The 23028-nt window shown below is 40.3% G+C and overlaps 1 protein-coding gene across 1 annotated transcript; it reads left to right on the top strand.

Annotated features, from left to right (window-relative positions):
- The first annotated feature begins 3939 nt into the window (after positions 1-3939).
- On the top strand, positions 3940-19449 carry Ms4a14 (membrane spanning 4-domains A14). Its single transcript, XM_051146909.1, has 6 exons — positions 3940-4077; positions 5899-6027; positions 7944-7997; positions 10926-11075; positions 13427-13525; positions 16837-19449. The coding sequence occupies exons 1-6, from the start codon at positions 3940-3942 to the stop codon at positions 19447-19449; spliced, it is 3183 nt and encodes a 1060-aa protein (XP_051002866.1).
- Positions 19450-23028: the final 3579 nt, after the last annotated feature.

Raw genomic sequence — 23028 nt, 5'->3', positions numbered from 1 at the left:
AAAATAGAAACAAAGAGAACAATACAAAGAACTAATGATACAAAGAGCTGGTTCTTTGAGAAAATGAACAAGTTAGGCAAGCTCTTAGCCAAACTAACTAAAAGGTAGAGAGAGAATACCCAGACCAACAAAATCAGAAATGAAAAGGGGCCATATCAACAGACATAGAGGAAATCCAAAGATTCATAAGATCAAATCATGATGCTTCCAAAACTTATGTCACAATCTAAATGAAATGAACAATTTTCTTGATAGATACCACGTATCAAAGCTAAATGAAGATCAGGTAAACAATCTACATAGAACTAGAACCCCCTAATGAAATAGAAGTAGTGATTAAAATCTCCCAGCCCCCCCCAAAAAAGTCCAAGGTCAGATGGTTTTAGTGAAGAATTCTACCAGACTTTCAACAAAGAGTGAATACCAATACTCCTCAAAATATTCCACAAAATAGAAACAAAAAGAACACTGTCAAATTAATTTTATGAAGCCACAGACATCCTGATACATAGCCACACAAAGATTTAATGAAGAAAGAACATTTTATACCAATCTTCCTTATAAACATTGATGTGAAAATACTCAGCAATACACTTGCAAACTGAATCCAAGAACAAACCAAAAACATCTATCATAATCAAGTAGGCTTCATCCCAGGGATGCAGGGATGGTCCAATATGAAATCCACCAATATGACCCACCATATAAACAAACTGGAAGGAAAAAAAATATATGATCATCTCATTAGATGCTAAAAAAAAGCTTTTGACAAACCCCAACACCCATCATGATAAAAGTCTTGGAGAGACCAGGGATTCAAGGCCAATACCTAAACACAATAAACAATATACAGCAAGCCAACAGCCAACATCAAATTAAATGGAGAGAAACTTAAAGCAATTCCACTAAAATGAGGGACAAGACAAGGCCATTTATTCTATATATATATATATTCTATATAGTAATTGAAGTTTTAGCTAGAGCAATAAGACAGCTAAAGGAAATCAAGAGGATACAAAGTAGAAAGGAAGAAGTAAAAGTATTGCTATTCATAGATGATATGATAGTGTACATAAGCAGCCCTCAAAATTCTACCAGAGAACTCTTACAGCTGATAAATATCTTCAGCAAAGTGGATGGATACAAAATTAACTTTAAAAAAAATCAGAAGCCCTTCTATATACAAAGGATAAACAGGCTGAGAAAAAATTAGGAAAACACCACCCTTTACAACAGCCACAAACAATATAAAATATCTTCGTGTAGCTCTAGCCAAATAAGTAAGAGACCTGTATGACAAGAACTTCAAGTCTTTGAAGAAAGAAACTGAAGAAGATATTAGAAGATAGAAAAATCTCCCATGATCATGGATTTGTAGGATTGACATAGTAAAAATGGTCATCTTACCAAAAGAAATCTACAGATTCAATGCAATTTCCATCAAAATTCCAACACAATTCTTTACAAATCTTGAACGAACAATTCTTAACTTCATATGGAAAAACAAAAAACCCAGGATAGCTAAAACAATCCTATACAATAAAATAACTTCTGGAGATATCACCATCTCTGTTTTCAAGCTGCACTACAGAACAATAGTAATAAAAACTGCAAGTGACTGGCATAAAAACAGACGGCTTGATCAGTGGAATCAAACTGAAAAAAAAACAGAATTAAATCCACACACCTATAGAGACTTAATTTTTTACAAAACTATACAAAAGAGAAAAGAAAGCACCTTCAACAAATGGTGCTGGTCTAACTAGATGTCTGCACACAGAAGAATGCAAATAGATTAGTGTCTATCACCCTGATAAGTGACAAGGAGGGCCCAAGAGAAGACTTGTGAATCTCCCTGAGAAGGGAAAATATATTAGACATGGGGGAAGTGGATGGAAGGAAATGACTGGGTAGGGGAGTGGGATGGGAACAGGAGGGATGCAGCGGGGGCGAATGGAGGGGAGACAGCTGTGATAGGTGTGTGGGGGGTGGGGTAATCTCTAAGAAGACTTAGAAACTGAGGACGATGGAAACTTCAGGAATCTATGAGGGTGACCCAAGCTAAGACATCTAGCAATAGGATATATGGAGCCTGAAGGGGCCATCTCCTGTAACCAGGCAAGACATCCAATGGAGGAATTAGGACATCAGCTGAGGCACAAAACCTTAGACCCACAATTTGTCCTGTCTACCTGATATGTTGGGTTAAAAGATGGAGCAGAATTTGAGGGAAGGGCCAACCAATGAGTGGCCCAGCTTGAAGCCCATACCACATGAGAGAGCCCACCCTTGACACTATTAGTGATATTCTGCTATACTTGCAGACAGGAGCTTAGCGTAAATGTCATCAGAGAGTTTTCACCTAGCAACCAATGGAAACTGATGCTGAGACCCACAGCTTGGGAAATCCTGTGGAAGAGGGGGAGGAAGGTTTGGAGGAGCCAAAGGGGTCTAGGACACCACAAAAACATGCTACAGAATAAATTAATTTGAGCTCACAGCTGCTCATAGAGACTGAACTGGCAACCAGAGAGCAGGAAATGGAGGGACCAAGGCCCTCTGCACACATGTAACACTTGTGCAGCTGGTCCTCATGTGGGACTTTTAAGATGGGATGTCTCTGACTACATTGGCTGCCTTTGGATCCCTTTCCCTTAACTGGGCTGCCTTGTTTAGCCTCAATAGAAAATGCACCTAATTTTACTGCAACTTGATAGGCCTTGGCTGGTTGATATCCATGAGAGGTCTCCCTTTTCTGAAGAGAAGGGGAGGAGGAGTAGATGAGGGTGGTGAGAGGGATGGATTGGGAGGACAGGACAAGAGAGGAAGCTTCAATCAGAATGTAAATAAATAACGTATTAATAAAAAAAACCAAAAACAAACCACCATTCTGTATAAACAAAATAAAATTATCAAAATATCATAAGTATATGTAAGTTATATAAATAATATATGGAAAACATAGTCAGAAATTCACTATTTATTTTATACTATTAAGATATATTTTTTTTAACTTAAAGAGATATCATTAAATAATAACACTTTTCCTAAAAGAAGTAAACTCCATTTGCAAAAGGATAGAAGTATGACTGAACAGTAAAAACACAGGTTTTGGAGACAGAAGGACTGCCTTCTTCGCCTATCCCTGGAAATTTATACTTTGGCAGTTTGACCTTTCTCCTCCTCCTCAGTTTGAGCACTGAATATTGTCGAATGTACCATTGAAATGCACATTAAAACAAACCAAGCGCCTTGTACAGTGTCTGGGACAGAGCAAATACATCAAAGGCTTTGTTCCTATATGTTTCATAAGTAAGTCCATGAAAAATTCAAGAGCAGTATTGTGTCCAGACACCAGCATGCAAAAGTCAAGAAACCCTAGTACTTGTAACTGCTGCAATCTGGGTAGATCTGAGATGATAGTTGCATATATTCTACTTGGCCTTATTGTTTACTGCAGTGATTTACCAGTTGAAATCATTAAAAAAAAAAAAAAGTGAAAATAAAAGATTAGCCTGAAAAATAAAATTCCAAAGCCTGTATAATTATAATTATTTGGTAGAGTATCAGAGCATAGCTGTGAAATATATGTGTGTGTGCATGTATGTATGTACATATGAATATGTGTACAAATATGTTAATACAGGGCCTTGTTTTGCGTGTGCCATCTATCTAATTTTGTGTTTGCTATACTCGTTTAAACAAAGCCGATAATATAATACGTTTTACAGGTTTCCCCTGTAAGAATCGGTAGGGTTGGCACACTCTAGAATCCTCAGATTCTATGACTCAATGCCTGGGATTCTGTAGTTCTAGTGCTGTGTGATTGCTGTGGGATCATTGAGGAGGACTCCATGTGGCCCTAAGGGAGAAATACATCATGATTATGGCTGTAATATCCATTCACCCCTTCTCCTAACAGAGCTCTGCCACTGAATCATGGAGTCACCATCTGAGGACAAAAAGAGGACCCATGCCATCACTATAGACCCAGATGAAACTGTCATGACTGCCTTTCCCTACCGACCTCATAACTCTCTGCTGGACTTCCTGAAGGGAGAGCCAAAGGTTTTGGGAGTGAGTTCTGCCTTATCATGGGTCATCCCAGGTGGGAGGAAAGAGGTTGTATCTCCATGCTTGTTACAGACGTGGCTTTGTGCAATGATATTCAGGGAATAAGCTGCTCTCCTTTCCTCCCTGGCCCTTCATCTGCCATGTATCCTACAATAGAGGAAGCTCAGGAGCCTCCACCCTTTCCTGAGGAGCTATTGACAGCTATGGTTGCCTGGTATAGGGAGGGAAGGGATCAGTAATTATCTTCAGGAGTGTAGCTACTGGTAAGTTTTGCCCATCTCCAATAATTAACCCTATACTGATGCTAATGTAAGCAGCTCTAATTAGTCAATGAGTCACCAAACAATAAAGGACTAGTTGGAAAGAAGAAAGGCTCAGCATGAAAGGGGGATGGATAAAAGAAGGCAACGGGATTAGTACATCGTACACGTATATGAAGTTTTCAGGAAATAAAGTAGCACATATAAGTCATTTGCTTGTGGAAAAAAATAGATCCTGCAGAGAAGAGTCATTGTGTGCTGTCTCCCCAGGTGTTGGTTAAGAGAGAGGGACAAAAGATCTCTTTAGAAGTGCAGTGCACAGTTTGCCTTGGATCTGGGTTCTACCTTAGCTCTCAGCTGTCAATGCAGAAATGTGTCTGAGGTGATGGATTAAGTCATTCTCAGGAGGGAGTAGCCTAATAGCTCACCTAACTCCAGGGATGGCCTGGGCGTTCTTCACGAGGAGGTGGTTCTTATCGTTGATTTCCAACACAAGAGAAGCAGGAAACTGCAATTTGTTCAAATATCTTCTTGAGGGAGTGGCCCCAGGGCGTGGCAGGAGTCCTCCAGTGCAGTCCATGTCTGTAGGATGCATAACCACAGGCTCAACCAACACAGAATGAAAAGATTTTTTAATCTTCCCTGTACTAAACATGTAGTTAGTTTTCTTGTACCCATCCTCTGGACAGTACAAAAAACAGCCACATCCTGTTAAGTGTCTTGTTCACTCCTGGGTAGATTGATGCTTAAAAGTTTCTGGTACTCGTACGTGTATGGTACATTGTAGGCTACCATCCTAGGAGAGATGGTCTAAAGGACACAGGAGGCGTGCAATGTGGTGACACTAGTCTGTCGTCCAGCTTTGGGAGGTGGACACAGGGAAGTCAGGTGATCACAGTCACCCTGTGTGACATAGTGACTTTGAGGACAGTTTGTAATACAGAAGGCTCTGTCTGAGAAAAAACTGCCCAAAGTAGAGAATATGTATAGGTTATCTAGAAATATTGTCATATTTTTAATATAAGAGACTTAAGCACCCTTAGAATTTCATCCTAGAACAAAGCCTCCCATCCACTTTCCTATACATTTAATGTTGAAAATGTGGAGGCTAACCATGAGGGCAATCTTGTCAGTGGGTCAGATGTTGGACAGAAGAGGAAAGAGTATAAAGGGTAGTTTGTGGGGCCTGTGCGCAGGAATTTTACAATTTAGGTTTAATCACAAATGAATTCAAGTATTTCTCCTGCAAAATATACTGGTGATTCTGGGAAATGGTAAAGGACAAGAGTGAAGAATTAAAATTTGGACTCAAGCCTGAAGGAGACATGGAACATACTTAGACCGGGTTCCTATGCAGTCAGGGGTATGTCTAGGTCAAGGTTGTGTCTGGGTTAGGGATGTATCTGGGGCAGGGGTGTGTCTGGGGCAGGGGTGTGTCTGGAGCCAGAGGGCTCTCTGGGGCAGGGGTGTGTCTGGGGCCAGAGGGCTGTCTGGGGCAAAGGTGTGTCTGGGGCAGCCCACAGGCCTGGGCTCTAGTCACCTCATGTTCATTTTTTCCTTCCAGGCTATCCAGATTGTTCTTTCTCTGGTCATTGTGGGCCTTGGAATTATATTCGCATTTAATTTCATCTTTTTCTCCAAAAAGCTTCCTCTTGTAGTCCTCGCTGGATATCCATACTGGGGAGCATTTATTGTAAGTACCAACTGCTGACGACTTGTCAGCAACTGCTATAAAGACTGATGTGAATTGGACTCAGCTCTATGACAATATATTTTGTAAATGTGTCCCTTCCAGGATACTGAGCAGGCAGAACTGCTCCGTAGCAAAAATTAAAAATAAATAAATAAATAAATAATAAATAAAATGTTCCACATTATTCCATTGGCCATTGTCTAACACCCTCATAGCAACAACTGTGCCTAGGCACGTGGCAGTTTCCCAAAGCCCATAGGTATAGTACACCCTGCAGTACCAATCTGGGAGACGAAACAGGTAAATAGCCTACTTGGCCCTGTGCAGACAAGTCAGTCGGAAAACAGGTAAGGGGGACACATGCAGATGCCACTGGTGTGAACAGGAAAATGTCAGGATCATTGTAGGCCACCACCCGTCTTAGCCCAGAGGGGTTTATGACTGTAATGCACAGGCGATCACAGAGCCATCAGTATTGTTCTTACTTCAGTCCTAGTTCCACCGAACCCTACAGCCTGGGTTCCTAATCCTGAACTGAATGTTTAGGAGAAATTCATTTAGAACGTCTCAAATCAGGGCATACAAGAGGACAAGAATGGCCTCTGTTTTACTTACCTTGGTATTCTCAGGAATTACTCATGCTTGAGAGATGCGATGTGTGGCTGAATGCATGAGTCAGTCAATCAATAAACAAATAACTGAAATAAGAAATCAATGAGACCACTTTCTCTATTAAAACCAGTACTGTGCTTTGCTAAGATCCCACACCTTGTCTATACTTTGCATTTTTCAATTGAAATTTTAAGCCAACTGGTAACATTTTCACTTTCCCAATAAAATAATATGATGGTGGTTTCTAATCTACACTCACTCTAAGGAACTAAGTCGACCCAGTCCTCACCTCCTCATTCACCAACTGAATTCCCCCAGGATAATTTGTGAGATCCCCAGGTGTGAATTTTAATTAGGTTTGATTTACTGGTTTTTGAAAACCCGTTCTTCATGGGAAAGACTCATTGAGGGCATACATCTTCTTGGTGATGCCCCTGGTCTGTTGAACTGTTGAACAAAACCCTCTCTGAGAAACGTGAGAGATGCTTTACACTTACACTAAATGCTCCAAGGAACTGTATGAGGTTTTAGTAGAGGATCCACCTGGCCCCAGGGACAGAGGAGTGCTTCAGACATGAGTTCTCATTAGCTGGAGTAGAAGGAAGGTATGCATCCTCAGGCTATCACAGAAAGTACAAGCTAAGGGGGTGTCGTGGAAAAGACCAACTGAGAAAAGTGCGTGGCTGTGGCATACAATGGAACTGTCTCTTAACTAATGGGCATCTAAGCTGATTCTGGTTCCTAACTGTTGTGAAGAGGGCAGTAACAATTGTGGAGAAGTGTACTTCAATAGAAGAACAAGTGGACCAACCTATTGGTGGTTTTTAAGGAAAGTACTTCGTAGGAAGGTGTGTTCTCGCTGGAGGACATTGTGGGGTTTTTGAGCGGAAAATTAATTCAAGGATGACAGTCGTCCTGGGAAAAATAAACTGGGAAGAAGTTGCAATTACCCAGGAGAGGAAGGTGATACTGTGAGGCTGGGGAGAAGAGAAGCTTTGAGACTGATTGGGAGGCCAGGTGAAGCAGAGGAAGGTCCCAGCGGTGACTTCCCAGTCTCTGTACTGCAGCAGAAGGATTTTTAGACTCTAAGACTCAAATGTCTCAAGGCACCAATACCAACTCCTATAGCCGGAATTAAAACAAGGATCTTCCTCCCTACCACTCAGGTTCGAAAGACTAGATGCTCTGTGGGATGGAGGCGGGAGGGGGCGGGATTACTGAGAGTTTGAAAACCCAAAGGATATTGTGTTGTTCTCAGGTTGAATGTACCACCTGTTGACTTTTGTTTCTTGTCTTCTGAACAGTTTTTTCTGACAGGATTTGTCACAATGTTCAATAATAAATCAAGACAAATTCTGGTAAGTCACTTTTTCAAAATTTATTTGCTTTGTTATAGCTTTGGCCTTGAGTTCTAGCGTTTCTCAGGAAGATCTTTATGTATCAAATTTGTGGCTTAAACCCAACCTGTAGATGATTTAGACCTACATTCTTTCCCTAGATCCTACTTCCCTGGTCAGGCAAAAGGAAAGTTACTCATTGGGAGCCATCCTATATTGCTGTAATTAAGTGGTTGTTAATTGGGTGTAGGTTTTTGCTCCTTCTCTTTCCCCAGGGAAATACTTCATGATGTCCAAAGACACTTTTTAATTGTCATAACTGGATAACATGTACTATCTAGCATGGCAGCTATTGGGTAAGAGCCAGGGTTGTCTGTAAGCATCCATTTTCTTTTTAGATTTATTTTTATTTTATGTGTAGGAGTGTTTTACCTGTTTTTATGTATGTGTCCAGTGTGTATGCCTGGTGTCCACAGAGGCCAAAAGATGGTATCAGATCCCCTAGAACTGGAGTTACAGTATTTGTGGGCCACCATGTGGAACTGAAACTGGGACCTTTGAAAGAGCAGCCAGTGCTATTAACCACTGAGCCACCTCCTCTAAACTTTAAAATAAAGGAAGCATAAGAAGGCTTCCTATGACAATAGAAAAGCCATCTGACCTAAATGTCTACAGTCTCAAGGCTGAGAAGCCCTTCCTCAATCAAAACCCATCCACAAGCCCAGTGACCCTCACTCTCTTTCCCCAGCCCCACCTCCAACACCAATAGCAGCTACATTTCCCAAGCCTGTCTGAGGACCAGACAAAAAGTGTGGCACCGATGTCACATGATTGCACCAATGTCACATGGTTGCAGGATCCAGTCAGAGCTGACTAGCTCTCATTGCTCTGTCAAGCTGAAGGGAGATTACCTATATTTAAGAGGTATTTAAGATATTACTTACAGAAGATATGGTGTTGTTAAATGTTCCTAGTCTCATCTGATCATTGTTGAAAAACTCTAGAGCCGTGGACTCCTTCTCAAAGTCACCAGATCTGGTTTCATGGCCCTCTGTTAGTTTCATCAGGGGGAGTTACAAACCCTAGTGAGGTCCTAGGGAGGAGGATGAATGCCCCCATATGCCGCTCTAGAGAGAAATGCTGACAGTCTCTATTGTCTTCCTCCAGAGCTGAGACACACTCAATGGTCATCTGTGTCTCATGGAGAACTTTACAGTTGACCAAAGGCTCGGCATGACTCACTGGGGTAGGACTGCAGAAGACCTGGTTTCCACCACAGCTTTTCCACCAAGCATGGAATGGCTCATGGTCACTTGGTTTCTAAATTCCATTCATCTCTAAAACCCAGACAGCAAGTGTCTGACTGACATCACAAGCATGTAATAAGGACCAGGTTAGACTAGGGTAGGGTGTGCTCCTTGTAATGTGCGATCTTCCGTGGGGATGGTATTCCCAAAGACCCTAGTCTGTTACTGCTCCCTGTGAATGCCAAAACCAAGACTGGAAAGATCAAAGAGCTTAATACGGAGAGAGCTTGACAGATTTGCATGACCTTTCTAAAGATCTCAGCTTAGGATAAACAGTCAGTGTGGCACCAGGCCACACACAACTCTGGAAAAGATGGGCTGTGTAAATGCATGGTTTCGTTTCCAACCTCAGCAGACATAATGCAGCCAACCAAGAAACAATAGTTATACTGCAAATTAATGCTGTCTTTTTTTAAAGTAAGAATAAATATGAAGAAAATAATGACCGCTCCAACCCACATGCACATCTTTCTTATAAGAAACTCAGACACACATACATCTCCCTTCAAACATACTGGGAATGGATTAAAAGAATTAAGTAGAAGGTGCCCAACATCAACTGATACATCTACAATATAACCCAATACTGATGGCTCAGGGAACATCTTGGAAGCTTGGGCAGAAAGACTCTAAGAGCCAGACTAGGGCATCTACTGAAAGACTGAACCTTCTACATATGAGGAGGAATCTGTACCTATGATCTCAACAATATGGTTGCCTAAATAAGACCTGAAAAAAATGACGTCAGCCGACATGCCAACATGAATGAAAAAAATTCAACCCCCCGCCGCCCCAATCCCAAGTGTTTAGCACTAAACAAACATACAAATGGGCAACACCAAATTACGTAGTATTTATAAACGTATACGTAAAAAATAATAATTAAATAATAAGGGGCTATGCATTTGAGGAGTGAGAGGGGGAACACAGGAGAAGTTTGCGTGAGGAAGTAAATGGTGTAAACACAATACTCACATAGGAATTTTTTTTTTAAAGTATTTTTAAAAGTTAAAGGAAATTGAATGGAGCAATCAACTTTGTTTGCCTCCCATGTGGAAGCACTGAGATTAATGAGGGCATCTCTAACTCCTAATCCAAACATTACCATCTTTACCTATATTGATGGTTTTGTTAATCATCATCTGACTCTACCTGGGTTATGGTGAGCCCTGTGATGGTGAGTTGTCAGTTCCTGCACGAGGCTTTACATGTCTGGGGCCTAAGGTGGTGATGATACATACTTACTATACACTAAACCTTTAGAAAATAAGTGAACACTACACTAAAGTCATTGTCGTTTTTAAGGTAGAAATCGAGACTCAGACACATTCTAATAAAAGCAGGACACAAAGCAAAATCAAGTCTGATTTCCAATTTGAGATACTGTCCAGCACACTAGATCCTTCCAGGTTATGAAAGATGGTTTGCTGTTGATGTCAGTAGCATTGACTGCGGGCATTGTGGGCCCATTCTTCTATTTGCTTTGCCTTCTGACTTTGACCGGTCAGAACTGAACTTGTCAAGCCTTGCAATTGCATGGGCCTTATGAGGCCTCTAGGACTAGAAGAGTTGAGAGTTTCCTACAAGGTGTTTTTATCATTCATTGATATTTGCTTTATTGTGCTTTAAATCTACTTTCCAGAGACACGGAGTCGTGACCATGAATGTCTTCAGCTCCCTGGCTGCATTGGTTGGGATTGCTTTGACCCTCCTCAGCTTTACACAGCTGCACAAATTCTGCCAGACGCCCACCCTTGAAGGAACATGTGTCGTAGGCAGAACACTTCTTCTTGTGAGTGATCTGATTGTAGATTCAGAGCCTGAGTAACCTTAGCCAAGCCATGTCCATGACATTCAGTTTTCCTCCCCACATAGCATACTGTGGAATGACAGGGGGATTCTAGGAACATAGCTTCCCGATTTTCAGTCCTACACTCAGCTTCTGGGAGTGTGTGCCCTTGGCCTAACATTATAGGCTCTCCATATCTTGGTTTTCCTTGTGTAAAAATTTAAAATTAATAAAATTGCTGCCTCACTGATTTATGCTAAGGATTACTTCAAATAATACCTGGCAAAGTATAAATATTCAATAGCTTTAGCTATTTCAGTAATTATTACATTAATTGTACTAAATTTTATCTTTCTGATGATCAAAAAATTGCTCTATTGGCATGAAACCAAATACAGTGGAATAATATACTTAAGAGCAGTGTTTCTATATTTTAAACACAAACCATTTTTTATACAATTTTGACTCAGTAGGGTAAATGATATATTCCTTTTCCAAGAAATACATAAGGTTTTTTAATTTTATTTGCCTATTTGTATATGTGTGGTGTTTTGCCTGAATGTGGGACTGTGCACCACATGCATGCATGGTGTTCTCTGCAGCTGTAAGGTACCAGTGAATGCTCTGGGTCTGGAGTCACAGAAATTTATGAGCTACCATGTGAGTTCTAGTGACTGAACCCAGGCCCTCTAGGAGAGAGCCAGTGCTCAAAATTGTTGAGTCATCTCTTCTGCCCCTAATTATAGTTTTAAAGAGTCTATTGTACAAGTAATACATGACAATGTAATTATTTTTATTACTTTTCACACTTATTTACTTGAGGAGTGTGTGGTTCACAAGGCCATAGCATACATGTGAACATCAAAGAAAATCTTGCAAGAATTAGTTCTCTTCTTCAAACATGTGGATCCTGGAGCTCAAACTCATGCTGTCAGGCTTGGGAGTAGATGCTTATACCTGCTGAGTCATTGTGCCATCCCTGACATCATTTTTAATCATGTCAAAGATTCCAATGGGCCTTCTCCTTTTGATCCCAAAGCAAACTTTGGACTTTTAATCTATTTCTGATAGTGACATCTTAAAGACTTGGGTCCTAGAACTTTAAATTTTGGACCAATAAGGACAAAAGGGAAGGAGACTCATGGGAAGCGATTGCCCATGATTCCATTCCTGTAATTACCTGTTGAAATGAATGAAAGGACCTTCCTGTGTGGCTGAGATGAATTCCAGAACTAGACTTGAGTTCCTAAGGAAAGTCAGAAAGCAGTGACAAGGGAATAAAGCTCTGTCTTACTTTGTCTAAGCATCTGATGAGTGTTTCACAAGCACTGGAGCCAGTTCTCTCCTGCTGAAAGGCAAAAGCCAGGGAACCTCAGTAGGGTGTGTGTGGACACACATCAGCTTTAGCGACAAGCAAACTTCTACATGTGTCTAGAGGAAACTGAGATTTAGAGCTTTAATCACTTTCCCAGTAAAAGTGTGACGTTGGGCCCAATTGTACCCAGCTTTTGCCACCTCCAGTATTTAATTGTTTTTTAATACCACACTGTACCATCCTGCCTCTCAATCAAAACTTTACCTTAAAGTAGAGACTGCAAAATGCCATTAGGTTTGTTTTTATTTGACTCACATAGGTGAAGATACTAGCTGAAACCTTCACTTTAAAAATGTGCATATCCAGCTTCGTTAAGGAAGAAAAAGCAGGCATTGGATTACTATATTCCCACACAGAACAATCCGTTGCAATGAAATAGCAGGTGTTACAGAAATGCTATTAGTCTCTACTTCCCCCTTTTTGTTTCACTCCAGAGGCTATCTCAGCCCTGCTGACATTGAAGTTTGTTACCCACTTCTTACTAGAAAGATACAAAAAGATACAGTTTTAGTAGATGAAGGACAATGCAGGCAGTAAACTTCAAACCCCTACCCAGATCTAGTCAATGGGTAGAACATTCTCCACAGTTGAGTGGAGAGTGGGGTATGACTTTCCCACATACTCTGGTGCCTCACATTAGACCACGTCCCCTGGAGGGGGAAACCTGGTGGCACTCAGAGGAAGGACAGCAGGTTACCAAGAAGAAACTTGATACCCTATGAGCATATACAGGGGAAGGAAGTCCCCCTCAGGAACAGTCATAGGGGAGCAGAATAAGGGGAAAATGGGAGGAAGGGAAGAATGAGAGGATACAATGGATGGGATAACCATTGAGATGTAACAAGAATAAATTAATAAAAAAAAAAGAATATGAGTTTTCACAAACTCAGTCACAGTATATAAAGTGTTCTCAGCTTCTGTCTTTAAAGGGACATTGCTTTTGTCCTAAATATGATTTCTTTCTCCTCCTTATTTTCAGGGGATTTTGTCAGTCTTATTAATCATCACCATAGCAGAGTTCAGCATCTCTGTGACTATCGCATCCTTGAGAAGCAGGTGCTGGACCAGTCCAAGAGAGGTACGCCCAAGGTTGTCATGAGAACTGTGTCTGTGTGTCTGTGTTGAGGTTGGGGGGGAGCAGGTATGCTCATGCCACAGGGTCAGTGTGGAGGCCAGAGGACAACCTCAGGTGTTGGTCCTTATCTTCTACTTTGTTTTGAGAAAAGGTCTCTCCTGATGTTCACTACTGCATACTCCAGGCCAGCTTGCCCACAAACTTCCAGGGATCCTGATTTTTTTTGTCTCCTCCCATCACCTGCCTGCAAGTGTACAAGCAGCAGAGGTTGGTACTACTATGTACACACTGAGATCTTCACTGCACATAGACTTCTATTAGTGTGCAGAAGCAACACATTCAAACTCCTAAATTTAGGAAGGTCAGAAGGGGCTGACCTTAAGGTTGATGCTCACTCTACTCTTTAAGATAACTTACTTTCCTTTCCTGTCCTATCTATTGTCCTCAGTCATCTCTGTTTATATATAATTCTTTTTCCTTTTTATTTTTAAATTTATTTTTATTACTTAATTAATTTATTCAGATTACAACTCAATTGTCATCCTATCCCTTGTATCCTCCCATTCCTCCCTCCCTCCCGTTTTCACCCTATTCCCGTCCCCTAGGTCTATGACCGAGGGGGCCTCCTCCCCCACTATATGGTCATAGGCTATCAAGTCTCATCTTGGTAGCCCACTTTTTCTTTGACTACCACCAGGCTTCCCACCCAAGGGGAGGTGGTCAAATATGGGATTCTTTATCTTCCTTAAAAAGGGGGAAATACAGGACTTTGTGGAGAACCTATAGTACTGTCACATGAGGAACTCATACCTTTACTGATTGTTTATAATGTTAAACATTATTCTAATCACTGGGTACCAACTTAATTAGAACCATGTTAATACTATATCAAGACCCCCTTTTTTTTATCCAAATGAACTAAGGCTTAACAGGTTAATTAACATCTCCAGTGTCACATGACATGAGGATTATGAAGTTCCTGACCTTGCTTTCCATGTTACAACACCCTGCAGACTGTGCTAGGTGGAGTGTTTGCTTACTTGCCTCCTAGCTTGCTTTTAACTTTAAACAATCCAATGCACCCATTATAAGTATGTCATGAAAAAAATCTTGACAAATTATAAACATCTATTTATCTATCATTACAATCAAGACATAGTTCATTCCCATCATCCCAAAGGCCAACTAGAATTTTCCTGATGGTGATGCGCCTATTTGCTGGGACAGATCTTCTTTGAACAAGAGATTTTCATAGGCCCATGCCTATTTCTCAATTAGGTTGTTCATTTACTGATGTTTTTGCTCTTGAATTGTAGAGTTTTCATATACACAGTTTGGTGTAGTTTTGTTTTATTTTTTTTTACATTCTGGGCAGTGTCTTCAATGTACAAAAGTCATGTTTTTTTTTCTAATCAAATCTGATTTATGTGTTGTTTTCTTTCTTTTGTTATTACATGCTACATTATATGTGTGATGTTGTGTATGTGGTCTGTGCACACGTAGGGTGTGTTCATGTGTATGTGCATGTGCACGTATGCACACCATGCATGCCCAAGGTCAACGTGGCGTGTCTTTCCTCAATTGGGACGGTCTTTATTTCTTTTGAGACAGGGTCTCTTATTAATCCTCAGGTTCATGGATCTGGCTATCCCATTTCCATGCTCCCGGGGTTGGGGTAACAAGAATGTGCTTTCATGCTTTGCCTTTTACATGGCTTCTGGCCATCTGGCCTCAGGCACGCGTACTTGTGCAGCAGGCACTTTACCAAATGACCCGTCTCCCTACCCTCTTTTGTTGTCTTGACTCATGAAGTAATCACTAAATCCAACTGTGGCAGTTAATATTGATTGACATCGTGATTGGATTATGAAAGGCCGAGGTGACTGAATTAGGCCTCTGAGTTTGTCTGTGAGGATATCTCCAGAAAGGAAAGAATAAGTAAGATGTGTCCTGAATGTGGGTAGCACCAATGTGGGTAGCACCATTCCAAGACAATGGAATGAAAGAGGGAAAGGGCCCACACCAAATTGTACACTTTGGGCTTTTAAGTTTGACCCACTGATGTTTGTCTATACTATGGAAGGGTTCAATCCATTTTTCCATGTAGCTATCCAGTTTTTCTAGTGCTGCTTTAAAAAAGACTGTTTTCCCCCCACAGAATGGTCCTGACATCACTTTTGAAACTCAGTGAACTATATAGGTGGCGGTTAGTTTCCTGGCCCTCTCTTCTATCTACCTGTCAGTCTTAACACAACTTTATGAAAGTTTCAGAATTGGGGACTATTATTTTGCTAAGTATTATTCTTTTGTTTAAGTAATTTTGCCTATTCTGAACCCCTTAATAATTCATATAAACTTGAAGTTAATTTTCTGAGTAACTGAGAAAAAGTATTTGTATTTTGACATAAATAGCATTGAATTTGTATACTTTTGCATGGTGTTGACTTTTTTAATTTTTAAGCCTTATTATAAACAAACATGGAGAAAGTCTCCATTTGTCTAGTTCTTCTTATAGATATTCTCAGCAATATTTTGGAGGTTTTAGCATAGAGGTCTTTAATCTCCTTGGGTAGATATTTTTCTTTGAATATGTCATTCTTTTAAATAATACTGTAAATTAACTTCTTCCTCAGAACCTCATACCTATTTCAATAACAGGCACTGTGCTGTGTGATTTTATCATTATCTACTCATATGTTTATCTGATTATAATTGTGAGCCCAATAAGGGTAAATTCTGTTTATCTTTGATCACCAACATTCAGTTCATCTAGATGATCAGTAAGTCAAATATCAGACTTTTGTGTGACTATTAACTGGATACTTTATTTTTTTTAGTTCAAAATCATTCTTTATTATAAAGCAAATTGGTACCATATTCTATATACTGTATTATATATATCATATATAAATACTATATATATATATATATATATATATATATATATATATATATATATATATATATAGGTTCTTTTGAATCCATCTACATTTCCATCTTAAGTGACTCAACACCCTTCTGAGCATTGTGTGCATATGTCTTAGAAATTTTAGTGTTATTCGGGATGGGAGAAACAATGAGGCAATTTTGATCAAATTTCTCTGTTCAATATTTAGGATATAAGAATAGTGACTCACACAAATTAATGCTGATGAGAAGACAGGAAAGACAGGAGAGCTCTTTGCTGTTTTACTCTTCATCTTCCTTCTACCTACATGTACACACAAGAGAGGAAAGATAATCTGAATACAGTAAGAAAATTACATGAGACAGTTCTGGCCTATTAATGTTCTCCTTTCCCCTTTATATTATAGGCTGTGTTCTTCTTTCCTTCAGAAGTTGCTCAAAATGCTGAACAGCCTGCCCCAGAAGAAAGCAACACATTACGATTTGAGTTTCAAGAAAAATCTTCTGGAGATAATACGGCTTCAGACATAAAAACTGTTTTCTTAGGAGGTTATGCTTTCTTCAAGCTAAAACTGTCAAGAAATCTTTCAGCTCCCAAAACTATCCCACAGAAAAGTGATAAAGGCACATCTTCTATGCGGGTTCCAGATGGGCAGGAGACTATTCTTCCGCGCTCTCCAGAGCAAGAAATCAAAGTGAATGTTATACCTCCTCCATTAACACCAAAGTCTTCAGGAAATATTTCTTCTCAGAAAGAGTCTAGAACGGATCATCTGAATGAAGAGGATGTAGCATCTATTATGTATCAAACCTCTGATGTGCAATTCAAATCACTTGTCTATGAAAATTCATCACTCAAAATTCTTAAAACTCCATCTTCACAAAATTTCCTCCATTTACCAGAGGACAATTTGTCAACCCAAACACTACTTGAAGCTCTCTCAACAAAAGATTTACAATCTAAAACCCCATCACTCCATATTTCAGAGACTGATGATCTAGGATATGAATATCTGCCCTCTGAAGATGTACATTCTGAAGAAAACCCATCCCAAGTCATGCAATACCAAGATATAGTAACACAAGACATACCATCCCAAAAGACTCTGTCCCAACTGATTCCATACCAAGGGACTCTATTCCAAGAACTATCATTACAAGATCTATCATTCCAAGATATATTAACTAAAAATGCACCATCCCCACGGACACCATCCCCACGGACACCATCCCCACAGACACCATCCCCACGGACACCATCCCCACGGACACCATCCCCAAAAACTCCATCCCAAGGGACTCCATCCCAAGGGACTCCACACCAAGAGCTATCATACCAAGATATACTAACTAAAAATACATCATCCCAAGGGATTCCATTCCAAAAAACTCTATCCCAAGAGCTAGTGTTCCAAGATATACTAACCAAAAATACATCTCTCCAAGAGACTTCATATCTAGATACACCAATCCAGGATATAGCATCACAAGAGACTCCATCCCAAGGGACTCCAAACCAAGATAAACTGACCCAAGACATACCATCCAAAGAGACTCTATCCCAAGAAACTCCAGACCAAGATATACTAACTCAAGACATACCATTCCAAGAAACCCAATCTGAAGAGACTCCATCACAAGAGATTCCCTCCCAAATCTCTCCATCCCAGAGTGTTCAATACCAAGATACACTATCTCAAGACAAAATATCCCAAAGCACACAAACCCAAGACACAGTACCCCAAGACATGACACTCTCAGATCTTCAAACACTAAACACTCAAGTTCAAATCCAGAAGTATCCAGAAGTATTTTATAGGGACATTCGAACAGAAGTCATGGAGCTGACTCAAGAATGGGAGTATAATAAAGGCAAGAAAACCACAAGAAGACTTTCCTTGTCCTTGCCAGGAAAACATAGGCAACCCTATCCCAAGAGACATTCCTTGGACCTACAAATCAAAGCGGAGAAGCCAAGAAGACACTCTGTAGACTTACAAAGGAAAACTTCAAGACGGAAATCCATAGATCAGCAAATCAAAGCCTGGCTATCCTCAAAGAAGCATACCAAAGAGAGGCATGATGTGTATACTCAAACCTCAGAGCAAGTCCTACAACAGCAATCTGATGATCAGCAGGCCAAAGAGGAGGAGGTCCCACTCCAAGAATCCCAAAGTGAGAAAATCGAAGACCAAAAATCTATAGGGGAGCTACTCCCAGAAGAACAGCTTAAAGACAGAGAGAATGAAGATCTGCAGTCTGATAAAGAACAGCATACAGAAGAAGAAGCTCAAGTTCAACCATCTGAAGACCAGCAGCCTCAAGAGCAGCAAGCCCCAAAGATTCAGCTCCCAAATTGGCAAGAGAGACCACAACTCCTAGTAAAGAGAGCGCCAAAGCAGTTGTGTGATGATTGGGACTCCCAAAGCTTTCAATTCACAGAAAAGTCATGTTCATACTGGCCAACTCCATCCTGGCAGACTTTTAGCCAGGGATCTGAAGACTGGAGAAGTCAAGGCTGGAGAAACAAAGATTGGAAAGCACAAGAATGGCAGTTTGAAATGCAACATTCTCTAGAATGGGAATCCCAAGAGCTATTAGAGAGGGAATCCTTAAGGCAAAGGGCACTATACCAACAAATCCAACCCCACAGCACTATAGTCCAACAGACCCCAGATCGTCATTTGCAAAACTTTATATTTCAAGTAGGCCTGTGTCAAGGAAGTGATAAACAAGACTCTGAATCCAGTGTTTTAAGAGAAGATATGTACACAGACAATGTACAAGCAAGAGACAGAGAACCAGAAGACACAGAAGATACATGTCAGAATCTAAAAGACCAGCAGTCAGAAGACAGGAGGCCAGATAATTATCCTGCTGCTTGTCAAAGCTTGGTTCCATACACATATGTAACATGTTCACCCAACATAACTTCAGAGCGAGAGGTGCAGAACAATACACCTTGTTCAAATTCATCCAAAGATCAGAGAGATCAACAGCAATCTGAAGATTCAGACTAACATGCACATCTAACCAAAAACCACAGGTGCCAAGTGATGGAACCAGATGAGGAGAAAGCAGTTGCCTCTTCCCTACCATGTGTATTTGCCTGTGTCCACTGTCTAATTCATATACCACAGATGACTGGCATGCAGGACCTTTAAAGAACTCGTACCTTATTGAAATAAAATGACAACAAGCTGAATGTTAACACTATCAGAACCTTCTAGGGGTGAAAAAATAAATCTCATGAAAACTGTAAAATTTTATCACCAATTTTAGTATTTTAATCTGTGATTGTCAATTCATCTCACAGTTTACTACTTAATGGATCTATTTTCCCATAATGTTATTTTTTTCTCCCCATATTTGTGTTGAGGATGTGTGCACTGCATTTGTCCAATACTTGGTGAAGTAGGAAATATAGCTATGGACAGAAGAGCAGAAGTCAGGGAAGGGTGGCCATGTGCATGTTATAATAGAAGATATGAGGAACTAGCCTATATTGAAAGGAGTATCAGCTCTCTCTCACACGTGCTTGCACTCACTGCTTTGTCAGTCTTGAGAGCCAACTTTACCTTCTGTAGTCAGAGTAATTGTGTGAGAAACTGTCTTCCAAGACAACCAGAGTTTTCCAATCCTCTCTATTGTTCGTGTCTTTATAAAATTGTGAGTTTCTGTCAGCTCCAAAGCTTTGCGTTTACTCTTTACAGTGTTTTCTTTGCCCTGGAATTAGGTCTCTTTGCTTTCTTACTTGCTTTTCAACTCCAAACTTCCTACCATTTTCCAAAATTTGCTCAATGCATCATTTCCTATGCTGAGTCCTGTCAGTATCTCTCTTTGAGGGAGCCTCTACTGGAGGTGCCAAAGCTCTCAAACTCCATCACTGTCACTCAGCTTCCATCCTGGATCTACTGTCCATCATCCTAAGTGTCCACAGGAGTCACTTCCTGATTTATACTCGTGAGCACAGCACTGCCCTCACAACTGTATGATACAGGTGTGTCCTTGGAATGCCCCACATTGAGTGAATGGGTCTTAGCAAACATGTATCATGTCAAAAGCTTTGACTCCTTCCCTGACATTAAATCAAGCCAGGTCTGGCTTTTTAATTTACTCACATGAACTATATTTTTTTATCTAAATTTCAACCATTAAGTGGGAACTCTTTTTAACTCTTCATGCCATGACATTAAGCACCGAATTCCTGCTTGATGAGCCTATATCAATAAATTCACCCAGATCCAACATTTTGTACCTCCAAAGTTACACCCTGACCTTGATATCTATTTATATGGGTGTTCACTAGACTTCTGTATTTACAGATTAAAAGCTCACACAATTTTTATGTGATCTAACAAGTCTCCTGGGTGACATTTTCTATCATAAAGTCAGGGCCTGAAGTCAGTTTAGTCCAGTTATAGTATGGAAACAATGATGGTGGGTAGAGGTATGTCATTAAATGAAGCAGTATTATCAGACACAGCAGCTCCTTCAGAGGAGGCCATTGTGGTCTTTTCTGGTAACAGGGATTACTCACAGATTGTCAGTCTGTACTGGAGACAGATCTACCTCTTCTCCTGAGATTAGTAGATTCATCAGATCTACTGACTTTGGGTCTGCAAAGTCTTACCATCCTTATCCATTCTAACTTTAGGATCCCATTTGTCCTTACCAATGTTCCCCCTTTAATAGTGGTGTCCGATAAGGACGGAAACTTCAGTTTGCATTGTAATCCAGCCGGTTACTAAATGAGATCCTGCACCTGCTGTTTGGCAATGTTATCGCTGTGCCTACAGAAGAGAAGAGGATCTTCAGCACACACAGAAGTGGGCTTCATCTGGGAATTCAAATCCCTCTCTCTCCCTATCCTGCCCAGAAAAAAAGAAAAGTAACAGCAATCAACTTCGCTACATTTATGCACTTTGAAAGATGTTTTCAAGTATTATGAGAAATGTCACCCAGTCTATCGTCTATAAATGCTTAATTAGGAGCAGTAAGTGGGGAAATTTTGTAAGACTCTGAAGACATGCCATGCCATGGACTAACAGTGCTCTGTGATTGAAATTAGACTCATCAGCATCTTAATATTTGCTGAGATGGAAGAGCTTAATTGGAAACTCCAGAATGAATGTGTAAGAGTCTTTCCTTTTTAGATAGTGAATATAAGGAAAGGGAGGTTATTCTGTTTCACATAAGCTTTTCTTAGACCAAAAATCATGTTAATCATAGATGTCTGGATGAACAAAATATTATTAGCTAGATGGATACATACACATAGATGACAAATAGATAATAGACATGGCTTTATGGTATTAATCAAATTATCTTTGCTTTGGAATGAAATATCCTACCTCAATTCTAATTTAGAAGTCCTAACTCCTAATGTGATAACATTGGGGATAGAGCTTTTAAAGATACTAGGTTCAGATGAAAACACAAGAGTGAGACCCTCATGGTAGGAGCAGTGCCCTCCTTCAGCAGCACATGCCTAGAATTCCAGCCCTGAAGAACAAGCTGAAGAATTGTGGGTACAAAGCCACCCTGGACTAGTAAGCCTGAAGCCAACTTGGACTACACTGTGGAACTCTATGAGAGAGGGGGAGGGAGGGAGAGAGAGAGAGAGAGAGAGAGAGAGAGAGAGAGAGAGAGAGAGAGACTATACATAAAGACATCAGAGATTTGAGGAAATGTCATATAAAGACATCAGAGAAAATCAGAAATCAACTACTAGAAAGCCAAGAAGAGAGCCATTATTAAACAACTAAGTTTGTACATATAAGAACAAATGTTTATAGATCATTGTTAGGGATTGCGGTGGTTTAGCAAACTAGAGGTTGTAGACTGTCCTCCAATAACCGTTATTTCACTGAAAGTTGGATTTCCAGATCCAGGAATAACAGTTACCCTCCTGTGAAATGGGTCTTACATATAATTAGAGAGATTTTTGGGTCCCACCAAGATTTGTGTGCTATGATTTCACCCTTAGGGTTGTCTTCTCATGCTGTTTATTGATATGGCTCATTAGCATCATAGATGGGTAGGACTGTTGGTTGCCTCCTCCGTTTGGACGCTCACATGATGCCTTCTGGGTAGGGTAGGGGATATTCAAGTCAGTTCCAGATTACAGACAAGTGTAGTCTTCACTCACATCAAGAAAACTTCTCTTTGCAACAGACAGAGACCACTACAGAAAACCATGATGACACCACCATGTAGTGAGAATTTTGGAATTTTGTTTTCTTAAAAAACAGGAAAAAAAAACCCAGAAACAAAAACTGGAGGGTGGGAACAGGAAGATACAAGTGAGTGGATAATAACCAGGGTGTAATCTGAATAAACTATAATAAATTAAAAATACACAGAAATAAAAGAAATATGTTTTGTTTTAATCCTAGGTGTGGGGTTTGGGGCCGCTTCACAGCAAGTGATTGATTTGCCCCATGCTCTCACAGGGGTGTGATTTTGCCAGCTACAGATAGTTTCTGCGAGTGTGTGATGTTTGGAATTCTTGGAACTTTTCAGCGGGTATATAAATGCTGGATCCCCATTGGATGGGTTGATGGTTGGTGGTTGGATGCTGTTGGTTGTAGTTTGAT

The sequence above is a fragment of the Acomys russatus genome, chromosome 5, assembly GCF_903995435.1.
Source record: "Acomys russatus chromosome 5, mAcoRus1.1, whole genome shotgun sequence".
Lineage (NCBI taxonomy): Eukaryota > Metazoa > Chordata > Mammalia > Rodentia > Muridae > Acomys > Acomys russatus.
The sequence above is the reverse complement of the archived record's forward strand: the minus strand, read 5'-3'. Positions and strand labels throughout refer to the sequence as shown.

Coding starts and splice junctions, on each gene's coding strand:
- Ms4a14 (XM_051146909.1), top strand. CDS start 3,940: ATGGAGTCACCATCTGAGGACAAAAAGAGGACCCATGCCATCACTATA. Junction 7,998..10,925: donor ATAAATCAAGACAAATTCTG/GTAAGTCACTTT, acceptor TCTACTTTCCAG/AGACACGGAGTCGTGACCAT. Junction 11,076..13,426: donor TAGGCAGAACACTTCTTCTT/GTGAGTGATCTG, acceptor CCTTATTTTCAG/GGGATTTTGTCAGTCTTATT.